Raw genomic sequence first — 11,349 nt, forward strand, 5'->3', positions numbered from 1 at the left:
TACTGTCGCCCTGGCACTGGCAGAGATGAGAGCCCACCGTGCCACACCACTGTGGTCTCTGCCTGCACCGGAGCAGGGCAGGGACAGCCTCCACCTCCCACTGCACACACATCCAGGGAGGAAAAGCCAGCTGGTAAATATCAAAAGCTATGTTTAATCTTCAGATCCAACAGGAGCAAGGCAAAACATACAAAGGAAGACCCCAGGACATTCCCTCCGCCCCAACGCCCCTCACACCCATGTACAAAATGGCTACAGTTAAGGCGCAATCTGACGGCAGAAGCAGGGCACCGGCCGTTTGGGTCCTGTCCCTGGAATCCACAGGAAGGGCCCACTGCTCTTGTCCCCAGGTCTCCAGTTCTTTCCAAGAAACAGAACACGTTAGGGGAAAGGTCCTGTGTTTCCCTCCTGCATCGCTTCCACTGGAGGCTCTCTGGAACCTTCGGGCTGGAGCGGCTGCAGGGCTGTGGTGCTACGAGGTCCGCTCTCGACACCCTCGGTGCAGAGCGGAGCCCAGCTACCTGGGCTTCTGTCTGGGCCCAGTGTGGAAGGCGCCATCTCTACTTTTCTGAGCCGTTCTGGAGGCTGTGGACAGGGGCCCCACACCTGTATAGGATGCCAGGCTCCACTGCCTGGGATTTGGGGGCAACATGCAGCATCGTGTAGGGACCAGCCACACCGAGGAGGTGGCCATGCCACAGGCAGCTCTGTCCTGGGGCCTGGACAAACCCACGGGTGAGGTAGAGGACAGAACGCTGGTTCGGGAGGATCATTCTCCCTCAGTCCAGAAGCCCTTGGACAGAGAGCTGGGCGACCCCTGATGGTTGCCTCGGTCCTGTGTGGCCTCCCTTGTGCCCACCCCGCCCTGTGGGGCAGTAGTCCCCGAGTCGCACGGTGACACCACCAGACTCAGAGAGCAGCGACCCTTTATTAAAAGAGGGAGGTGCAAGGGGCCTTCACTGGACTCGACTCGGCAGGGCCACAGTCTCCACTGTGGTCGGGTTCCCGAGCTCTGATGGCCTCGCTCCACCTGTCCCAGGCTTGGGGCGCCCTCCGCCCCGGCCCACCTCACGCAGACAGTGGTAGCTGCTCAGCACTCTGTCCCTCTGCCGCCTGGAGCTGTGCCCCGCAGGGAGGACAACCCCGAAGGGAAGCAGCGGCAGGTGAAGCACCAGATGCAGGGGCCTCGGCCGCAAGCAGATGGCACAAGCGACCAGGAAGAAGACCTGATGGAAGACTGTGGAGCTGGAGGGGCTGAGGCGGCCAAGCGCACAGAGCAGGGCTGGAGAGGCTGGGCGTAGCCAGGCGAGGGCAGGAGGCCCACGGAGCCCCGCTGAGGACCGAGCACCATGTTGGGGGCCGGCGCGGGCCTGGCTGGTGGGGATGGCTGTCCTGTGTCTCCCGCAGGCGCCAGCGGCCCCAGCGTTGTGGTGTGGTGGCGACGGCCGTGCGGGGCCGTGAGGTCTTGGTTGTCCCCTCCCTAGGCCGAGATCCCGGGCTGGGCGGTGGGGCTGGACAAGGCTGGGTCCTGGCCCACACGCTCTGAGGGGTGGGGGGCCGGGCTCTTGGGCTCCTGGGCAGGTGCGGCAGCCCCTTCCTCCTCCGACGTAGATGGTTCTGGGGGCTGCTCAGTGGACAGGGGGGCCTTGGCCTGCTCTTCACCTGGAGGTTGCTGAGGGCAGGGGCCATCCGGGTCCCTCGGAGGCTGGGGGCTATCAGCCGGGGCCCACGGTGACTGAGGTAGGTCTTTCTGCAGGAAAGAGGCTGTGGGTGACATGGGGACAAGCACTTGGGGCAGACCCTTGGCTGGGGTGGCAGAAACTGCTACGCACAGGGCCACAGGCAGGGTGAGGGCGACCCTGGAGGTAGCTCAGGGCCAGCAGGAGGCCTGGAAAAGGGACCATGAACCCACCAGCAACCCACTCACTCCTGTGGCGCAGTCACCGCTGTGCCCTTGGCTCTAGGAGAAGCCTGTGAGCACCAGGATAGACACGGGGCCGGGACGGCCTGCCCATCCGAGCGTGGCCCATCCTGGACAGCGGGCTGGCTCTTACTGTAACCCCCCAAACTGGCCCAGCAGTGCCCTAGTGAGGCACCACCCCGGGGACAGGGGTAAGAACAAAGACACCTCCCTCCTGCACGGCTGTAGCAGCCCTGCGCTGGGTCCCTGTGGCAGGGATAGAGAAGGCGGGTATCCATGACAGAGGCTGTCACTTCCTTTCAGGAGCAATGCTGGCAAAGGAAGTGTGGGCCTGGGGCCACGCCCAGCCTGGGTACCCATGGCTCACCCCCGGGGGCACCACACGACCACAACCCCCTGAGCAAAACCCCTCTAAAGCAGGGACAGGGTGGGCTTAGTGGGAACGTGAGGAGGTCTTACTCAACTGTGACCCAGTTAAGGCCCATTAGGCTACTACTCCCGCAGACAGTCATAGAAACTGGTATTCACCACAAAGCCACTGCCTGTCCAGAAGGCGCCCAGCTCCCGGCGCCACAGGGCCACTGCGCACGAGGTCACCAGTGTGCAGGGCACCAGGTAGAGGAGCGCAGGCTGGCCGCGCTGCATGAGCGCCAGCGCCACAAACGTCACCAGGAGGCCAATGCCATAGGCTGGAGGGACGAGGGGAGAGGGGCAGCAGTGTCAGTTTGGCCAGTGCTGGCCAGGTGCCCCCACCCGCACCCGCAGGGACACCATGCACAGGGCAGAAGCACGAGCAGCAGAGCGGGCGTGGGAATCAAGGGCAGAGGGGCGCGACACACCGCATATGGGTGATGGGTCCGGGCGGCCCTGTCTGGAACACCCCTCATCCACAACATCCAGCTGGGGGACAATCACGCTGACCTGGGTTTTGTTTTGCTTCTGTGGTACTGGGGATGGGACCCAAGTCCTTCACATCAAGCTACATACTCAGCCCTTTTAAAATCTTCTTTTACACTTTGAGACAAGGTCTCACTATCACTACATTGCTCAGGTTAGGCTTGAACTTGCAACCGTCCTGCCTCAGCCTTCCAGGGTGACAGGTATGTGCCACCATGCTAAGCTGGAAAATACTGAGAGACGATCCAGGCTCAACAGAAAATGGTGATACATATGTTTGGCTCCGGCAATAAATAGGGAAGGTAGGCGGGAAAGACAAGAAAACAAAGGAGAAAAGAAAGAAAACCGGCCAACTGTAGGAGCCGGGGTGGGGCAGCTTCCCGGCATGCGCAGTACCCACCGATGGTGCTGGCCACAAAGTAGACCCTGGAGGACTGCACCTGCACGTCGAACCTGTGACAGTAGGCCACCAGCAGCCCTGCAAGGGGACCGCAGCTTCACTGCAGGCTGAGGCCACCTCTCCTGACAGGCTGCTAATGTCACTCGCACACCAGCTCAGCACAGGGCTGGGGCGACCCGCAACCCTTAGCCCAGCATGGCCTGCTTGGGGGGTACCGCGCGGGACCCTGGAGGTGAGGGGACTGGGCAGACCTCCACCCTGTGCACCAGGGGGCACAGACCACCAGGCAGCATGACCACAACACAGATGGGGCCAAGACTGCTCTGAGCAGGGGATACCCCTGGGGCCCCCCCGAGCCTAGAACCTCCATGCTTCCCCCCGCCAGAGACAGCCTCGGCCCTGGTCCATCACCTCCACATCCCCCAACACCCCCACCCCGCCTCGGCACCTGGCACCAAGATGTCTCCAAAGCCCAGCAGGGAAAAAGGCCGGTCACACAGGGCCAGGGGCGAGGAGTTCAGCCTGGGCACCTTCAGGACCATGGGCAGCTGGAAGACAGCAGGGGAGGACTCTCCAGGCCTGTACCCCTGCCTGGCCTGGGGAGCCCCATCAGAACCTGGGCCGAAGCTACACAGCTGAGACGACGCACCTTCTCGTGGGTGGCTGAGTCTGAGGGCCCGGTAGCCACCTCCACCATGATGCTATTCCCGCTCTGCATAGAAAGGGCCACGTCAGGGTGGGAGTGGGGCAGAGGACAGTGCAAGGAAGAGCGCTGGGCACCTACCTTGGTCAGGAAGGGTGTGATGAAGACGAAGAAGACGTCGTAGATGAAGAGAACCAGCAGCAGCAGTGTGCAGGCCTGCGGGGAGCCGCGCGTGAGGGGCCACCCAGGACCGGGTCTGAGCAGCTCCACACAGGTCTGGCAATGGGGGGCCTGCAGTGCCCCCTCCTGGCTGCACCTCACCTTGAAGGTCGGGAGGCGGATGGTCTTCAGCATGTACAGGCAGAAGGCAATGCCCAGCGCGTCCTGCAGGACCCAGGCCCACCTGGAAAGCAAGGCCTTGGTGACCTGGGACACTGTGCCTGGCCCTGGCCATGGGCACACAGAGGCCACCCTCTTCATGGACACAGGGTAAGTGCACCTCGCCCTGGCTGGAGCCTGGCCTGGCCCGGGTGGGCCTTGCTGTGAGAGTCTTTGTGTACAAAGGACTCAAAATATTTTCTTGTCTTCCTTCTGCCAGTTAAATCTGTCAGGACTCCAAATTGCACCAGAGCCAAGAGCACTCGGCAGCCACGCGAGACACCCGGGGAAGCGCCAGATGGCGTCAGCAACAGCTTTGCGGCTGGGTGGGGACAGGCGGCAGAAATACTGCCATCCCCACGCTGGCAGGTGTAAGAAGGGGGGACCACGGCCCGCAGTGTATGAACAGGGCCCACAGTGGGCACAGTGGGGGGACAGTGGTGGCACCAGGCCAGTGTCTCCCCTGCCTGGGGGCCCTGTGGAGACCGTGGATATTGAGGTTAGAAAGGTTCACGGCATCTCCGTCCAGATTCCAATCAGGGCTTAGGGGGCACCAAGCCAGCCTGAGGTGAAACCGGACACAGGTCCGGCGGGACGCCCAGATGAGCGGTGTAGGCTCGGGACAGAAGCTGAAGCAGCTGCAGGCGGGAGGTCTCAGCAAAGGCAGACGGTGCTGCCAGGGCATCTGAGGACAGGGGAGGAGACCCAGGGGACAGCAGCACTCACTGGTCCTCGTTGCGGAAGATACCCCACACCACACTGACGGCCACGCAGAAGAGCCCCAGAAGCAGCATGCGGGCCTGGGGGCGCTTGTGGAAGTAGGGCAGGCTGTTGTCGGGGACCCTGGTGGGGACCGCCCATCAGCACCTGGGATCCAATGGCCCACAACCACCCCCCCGACCCTGTGCCTACACCCACACCCGATGGCTCCCTAGAGAGCCCTCCACACGGGACCCAATACCCCAGAGCCCTGTCAAGCTCATGTCCCCTCCTGAGGACAAAGAGCCAGGGCAGGCAGGACAGCTGGTACTGCGGTGCACCCACAGGAGCCCTGCTGCACCAGGCCTGCCCTCACCCAAGCACAACAGCTACAAGGGTCTCCCTGAGGGTCCTCTGAACCCCATCTGGCCTTGCTTCAGCCCCTCAGCTATCCCCAAGAACACATCAGCTGGGCTGGGGACTCTCGGGCACTCTGAGCAAGGTGGGTCTGCAGCTCCCGCAGCGACCCATGGCCCCCGAGACCCCTGGGATAGCTGGAGGAGGGGGCCCTTGGGCCCTGCACCCCCCAGGTGGCTGTTGGACATGATGCAGGAGAGGGAGGCAGGCTGGGCACAAAGGTAAGCAGCTTCCGAGGACAGTGCCCCTTCTCCGCTCTGCTCTGGGCCAGCACTGAGTGAGCACCTGCTGTATTCCCTGAACTGTGCCAGACAGGCTGGGGCCGGGGGTTGGGACTGGCACCTCCGGGTGCACAGGGGCCAGGCTCACCTGCACCCACAGCAGGGCAGGCAGCGCACACAGGGCGCCAGGCAGCTGTAGAGGCCGGTGGAAGAGGCCAGGCAGAAGATCCCAATGATCACGTAGACTGCAAAGGGAAGGGGGGAAGTGAGGCGCCCCCCAGCCCGCCCCCCACCCCGACCACCCGCCAGCCTCCACGGGGCACACCAAGGTGGTCATAGAAGTAGTAGAGCAGCACCAGCATGGAGCAGCACATGACCACGAACACGCAGATCATGACGGGCGTCACGTCCACTGCCTCGTCCTCCTGCTTCTCGGGCCCGTCGTCACGTTTGTGCTTCATGTACCTTCTTGGAGGACACCGGGCTCACCAGGCACTCAGGGGAACCCCTCCCACTGTGGGCAGCTCCTGGGCAGTCACTATGGGCAGCACAGTGGGCAGCACCTGCACTCTCCCACCCCTGGAACCACTGCACCGATGGGGGCGCCAAGACTGGGCCGGGAGCCCCACGTCGCCGGGAAGGGACCCCGCCCACCACACCCCACTGCAGTGACAGTCCAGTGGGCACCTCCAGTGCTCCCCCGGGTGAGGCGCCCCCCACCCCTCCACCCAGCGGTGCACGCACACGGCCCTGTGCTCACTTCTTCACATCCCGGCTCCCAGCCCAGTAGCCCCCGAGGGCAACCGTGCCCACCGCCATGATGAAGATGATGACCATATTGTAGTCCAGCACCGGCTCGCTGGGCGCATACAGCGCCACCCGTACCTTGTGGCCGAAGCTCTGCCAGAGAACGCACGGCTGAGCAGGGAACCTCGCCCTCCACACCCCCTGTGCCCCAACCTGACCAGCTGACTGTCGGGCGGAACGACCTGCAGGCCCAGCCCGGGGCCACCACCCTCCTCAGAGCCCGGGGCAGGCGGACACCTACCCGGAAGATGTCCAGCATGTCCTTGTAGCTGAGCAGGGCCACAGGAATACCGATTTCCTCATACTGTGTCTTGTTTCCTCCTGGGGGAACCTGGGGCCCGAAAGGAGGAGGTGCAGGGCATCACCCCCCAACCCCAGGGAGCAGAGTCTGCACAAGATAGGGGCAGGTGAGGCCCACAGGTCCTGGCCCCTCCAGACCCCAGGCCACTGAGCCCAGGCCAGGCTAATGGCCACTGCCAGGCACCAGGCCTCAAGTGGGGGGTCAGACAGCCCTGTGCCAGGCTGATTTGGGGTCTAGAAGTTACCCGGAGGCCCACCTGAGGGCCTAGTGGACTGCAGTAGGTCCCAAGGCCACAAGTAAGGTGATCTACAGTAAAAACCAGACCCCTCATCTATGCCACCTCTCACGCCCACACTTGGCGCCACCAGCCGTACCAGCTTCTCCTTGCTGACCACAAGCAGCCCACGGGCCCCGCTGCCCTGTGCCAATCGCACTTTCTCATAGAAGGTGCAGTTCCCTCGGGCCACCAGCGGGATCTGGTTGCTGAAGCCACTAGCAGGGAGGTCGCTGGGGGAGCAGAGCAGGGAGGATGACCAGTCACCGAGCTGCAGGAGAGACTGGGGGATGGGGGGGGTGTTACAGAGGTTCCCACGCCCGAGTCACCAGAAAGGATGCTGCCAACCCTCCAGCACCAGGCTCAGGCCAAGAGCTCATCCTGAGGCCTCGTGGGCTGTGTGAGAGCTCAGCCCACTATGACAGGGTGGAAGGGGTCATCCCTGAGGACCCTGCGAGTGGACCGTGGGGTCATGCATGTATCCCCGTCTGCCAGGGTTTCTCCTGCACAGAGTCCCAGCGGCTGGGAGGTGAAGCCCTAGGTCCAGCGTCCCCATGGGACAGGGCCAGGCTGGGGTCCAGGGCCACTGCCCCGAGCACAGCCCCCACGCCAGCCTCACAGCCTGCAGTGCCCCCGAGAAGCCTGGGAAGCCCGCTGCCACCCACTGTGCACCCATGGAGAAACGTGGCCACCTCCTACCTTGGGCCCAAGTCGGGGAGATGCTGCCAGTGGTGTGTGGCCTCAGGAGAGTCTGGCTCTCCTCTGGGGGTTCACAACAGCCCGGCCTCACGAAGCCCCAGCCAGCACTCAGCCCATCCTCCTAACCTCTCGATCCATGACACAGGACTGAATACGTCCCCACCATGTACCAGGTAGCACATGAGGCTGGAAAGGTCCCTGCTCTCAGACCTCACGGCCCAGCACCGGGCGTGGAGGCAGGGACACCTGCGTGCGCACACGCAACAGCGCACAGACTTGAGCGTTCAACTTGCACCGCACACTCACACTTCAGACAGGAAGGGACAGAGGTGATGATCGTTTGGACAACAGGACCTTCCTGGGTCTGTTACAAACATCAGGGTCAGACAGGCATGGTGAAGAGTGGGGGCTGTACCCCGAGGGAAGAAACTGCAGGGGATAGCAGGGTGTGCACCTCCGCGCATCCAGGCCCCGCGCTCTGCTGTCACTGCCTGGGGACACGGATGGTGGTACAGAGCAGCAGGCCTGGCCTGCACTCCCACAGGCCTCTCCAGCGCCCACGCCCTCCGGGCAGCTTTAGTTCTTGGCCAAGGAACCTGAGGCCTGGCATGGGGCCCTCACATGACCCCAGCCCTCTCGCAGGCCAGGGCACCTAGGGAGACTCACCGCCTTGCCCAGGTCATGTGGCAGGTGGGCCCACTGCGGGTTGTACAGGATGCAGTAGTCCTTGCCTCTGGGGACTCCAGTCTCAGATACCACGTGCACCATGCCATACTCACAGGCCACCTGCAGCAGGGACAGGGCAGTCAGATGGACTCCCCAGGGCACAGGACGACTTAGGGCAAGCGACTATGTTCACGAGGTGCCTGGGACATGGTCCTCTCCTGGACACATCTTACAGCTGAGGACACAGGGAAGAGGGTGGCAGGGACAAGCCTGCCCTCCCAGAGAGACTGGGGCCGGGACCATGGCTGTGTCCTGGGTCAGCAGGGACAGGCAGAAACCCAGCGCCCCAGGAAAAGGACTCTTTTGGGGGAGGGAGGTATATGAAGTTCTGTTCCAGGTCCTGGCAGTCACTGCGCGGGGAGAAGTGTGAGGGTCAGATGAGGTTCCCATACCCAGCACATCTGACCACAGGTAGGGTTACAGATGGTCGTTCGACCAGCCCAGGAGGGCACAGATCAGAGGGGTCCCTGTCCAGCACTCCATCAATTCCCAAGGAAGAGGGGCAGGAAGTGGACGGACCAAAGAGGCCAAGGGCACCAGGCACAGTGAGGTGGCTGGAGCTACACCTATGCTCCAGGGGGTCTGAGGCCTTGCAGCAACAGGGGACAGAACCAGCTGGCCACAGCAGGGGCCCCAGGGCCACTGGGCTTCTGCCCCTTCACACATCCCTACCAGGCACTGCCCAGCCAGGGACAGCTGGCCCAGATCCTAGCAGGAACCTGGGAGATGGAGGGGTTCTGTGCGGGACCTTGACACAGCAAGGGCATGCGTTCACACCAGGGCAGGGGCTGGACCCCAGGACAGGGAGACCCCAGCCTGAGACCACAGGCTCCCCTCCTGCCAACATGAGGACACAACCTCACACACAACACAGCTACCTGCTCCCCTGCCTCCTGCCTGGACCTGGCCAAGCTCGGCCTGGCTGCCCCACCACCCCGACGAGAGTACTCTCTGCCTCACATGGGCCCAGGGAGCCCAGCCCCTCCCAACTGTGGAGGACAAGGGTCCCACACACCCTGGCCCCCGCCTTGTCCTTCTCGGGGCAGAGGACCTATCTGTACCCTGGGCCTCCTCCTGTTCTCTCCTCCCATAGGGCAGTGTGTTCCTCAGGACACTCCTGGTGTTCCCTGAGGACCTGCACACAAACAAGCAGTTCCGGGTTCTGGCTCAGCCCAAGCACCGCTCCCAATGTCACCTCCTCCCCATCCTGCAAGTGCCCCCACTGCCCTGCCTGCCCAAGGGCATCCCTCTATGTGGCTACTGGTGCTAGACAGCCCTGTGCCCTTCAGATGAATGCACCTGAGGTCCGGGGCCCTGGCACCTGGTGGGGGTCAAGGTATGGGCCATACAGGGGCTGGAATCCACAGTACAAACCCTACCCACCTCCTGTGTCTGTTAATAAAGTTTTATTGGAATGCAATCTACTCTACTCCTGTGCAAAAGGTCCATGGTCTTCCATCCACCAGCAGAGGGGAGTGGCAGCAACAGAGACCACAGGGCCAAGAGCCAAGACCACCAGCTGTCTGGTCTTCTAAAGACACAGCCCAGCCTGTCCCACGGTTGGGGCTGTCACTGAAATGTCTTTTGTGTGAAACAGAAATAGATAGAACCACTTCTCTTTTAAAAGATCACTTAAAAGCACAAAAGCACATTCAATGGATATTCCATCCTCATAATCTGCAAAACTGGTTTTCCATTAAAAATAAATAATAAGCCCAAGCTTTTGCCAGCCGCCAGGGAAGCGCCTGCTCCCTTTGATGGGTTCTGTCCCTGCTGTGCTTAGAAACAGGGAGGTCTTCAGAGGACCTGGCTCCAGAGGTGCCTGGCACAGGACCAGGAGCCCAGGAGGGGAGGACCACCCAGTGCAAGTGCCTGAGGATGATAAAGCCACCTCTGGGGCTTCACAATCACAAAGCCGATGGGACACTTGTGGGGAACTGAGCCTCAGAAGCACCACAACAGTGTGCAACTCTGTCGGTGGGGTCTCAAAATCATCACGAGGAGCACTCTCCCTCCAAGGGATCCCCAGTTCCAGCAGAGGACCAGACTGCCTGCCCAGAACAGGGCTGGGCACACCAGGGATGCCCACACTGTCATGATCAGCTGACTAGCAGCTGCCACTGACAAACTCATCCCACATCCATCCCTTGGTGACAGGGGAGGTGGATACAGCTGCAGAAGCCAGATCTCCTGCCCAGGGCTCCCACATGGGAGTGTTCTAAGACTGTCACCAAGCAGCCCCCTGCCTAGAGGATAGCTGGTCCCATTCTTGGGCACCTACCCCTCTCCAGAACCCTCCCCCACCCCCAGGAAGAGCAGGAAGACCCGGAAGAGGCTTCCTTGCTCCACTCTGGATAAAACGCAAACTCTCCCTGCCTAGGACAAAGTTCAAAGAGCCCAACATCCAGAGCCTTTTGCCACCTGGCTGACTGGTTCAGCCCAGGCCACAGCCCTACTCCGCCCTTTACCCCTGCCCAGAGCTGCTCCCTGGACCCTGTGCCTCACACTGTGGGTGAGGGAGAAGCCCTGGCCTCCGTTCGCACGTGGTGGGAGGTCCTTTTCCTGCAAGCATTCAACCACTCTCCACACCAGTCTCAGCCAATTCCCCACTTTCCCCAAATAAAGCACCAGCTCACGCCTCTGACCCTGTTCCTGCTGCCCACAACACCCTTACCCTCTCGTGCCCACAAGTCAAACTCCTATTCATTTCAGAACACCCATGTCATTACTTTTAAAACCTTCCCAGAGAGGGCTAGGGATTTAGCTCAGTGGTGCTGCCGCCTGCCTCAAAGCACAAGATCCCGAGTTTGATCTCCAGTACCAAAATAAGTAAATAAATAAATAAAACCTTCCCAGGGGGCTAGGGATTTAGCTCAATGGCACCACACCTGCCTTGCAAGCCCAAGGTCTTGAGTTCAATAGCCGGTACAAAAAAAAAAAAAAAAAAAAAAAAACCCCAGGGAAAC

The 11,349-nt window shown here is 61.8% G+C and overlaps 1 protein-coding gene across 7 annotated transcripts in view; it reads right to left on the reverse strand.

Annotated features, from left to right (window-relative positions):
- Positions 1–909: 909 nt before the first annotated feature.
- Positions 910–11,349, reverse strand: part of Sppl2b (signal peptide peptidase like 2B) — an 11,914-nt gene continuing 1,474 nt past the window's right edge. Inside the window, exons 2-15 of one of the 7 annotated variants that reach the window (XM_010634875.1) lie at positions 8,324–8,443; positions 7,059–7,241; positions 6,625–6,714; positions 6,337–6,476; positions 5,902–6,041; positions 5,725–5,821; positions 4,966–5,082; positions 4,183–4,264; positions 4,003–4,077; positions 3,868–3,930; positions 3,667–3,766; positions 3,219–3,296; positions 2,450–2,610; positions 910–1,764 (exon numbers count right to left, since the gene is read on the reverse strand). In XM_010634875.1, coding sequence (XP_010633177.1) covers positions 1,069–1,764; positions 2,450–2,610; positions 3,219–3,296; positions 3,667–3,766; positions 3,868–3,930; positions 4,003–4,077; positions 4,183–4,264; positions 4,966–5,082; positions 5,725–5,821; positions 5,902–6,041; positions 6,337–6,476; positions 6,625–6,714; positions 7,059–7,241; positions 8,324–8,443 — 2,142 coding nt within the window. In that variant the 3' untranslated portion in view covers positions 910–1,068. Of the gene's footprint in view, positions 1,765–2,385; positions 2,611–3,218; positions 3,297–3,666; positions 3,767–3,867; positions 3,931–4,002; positions 4,078–4,182; positions 4,265–4,965; positions 5,083–5,724; positions 5,822–5,901; positions 6,045–6,336; positions 6,477–6,624; positions 6,715–7,058; positions 7,242–8,323; positions 8,444–11,349 lie in introns of those variants that run through there. The other 6 variants (XM_010634874.1, XM_010634877.1, XM_010634879.2 and 3 more) reach the window with 6 other exon arrangements.

The sequence above is a fragment of the Fukomys damarensis genome, unplaced genomic scaffold (genome assembly GCF_012274545.1).
Source record: "Fukomys damarensis isolate Sample0158 unplaced genomic scaffold, DMR_v1.0_HiC HiC_scaffold_37, whole genome shotgun sequence".
Classification (NCBI taxonomy): domain Eukaryota; kingdom Metazoa; phylum Chordata; class Mammalia; order Rodentia; family Bathyergidae; genus Fukomys; species Fukomys damarensis.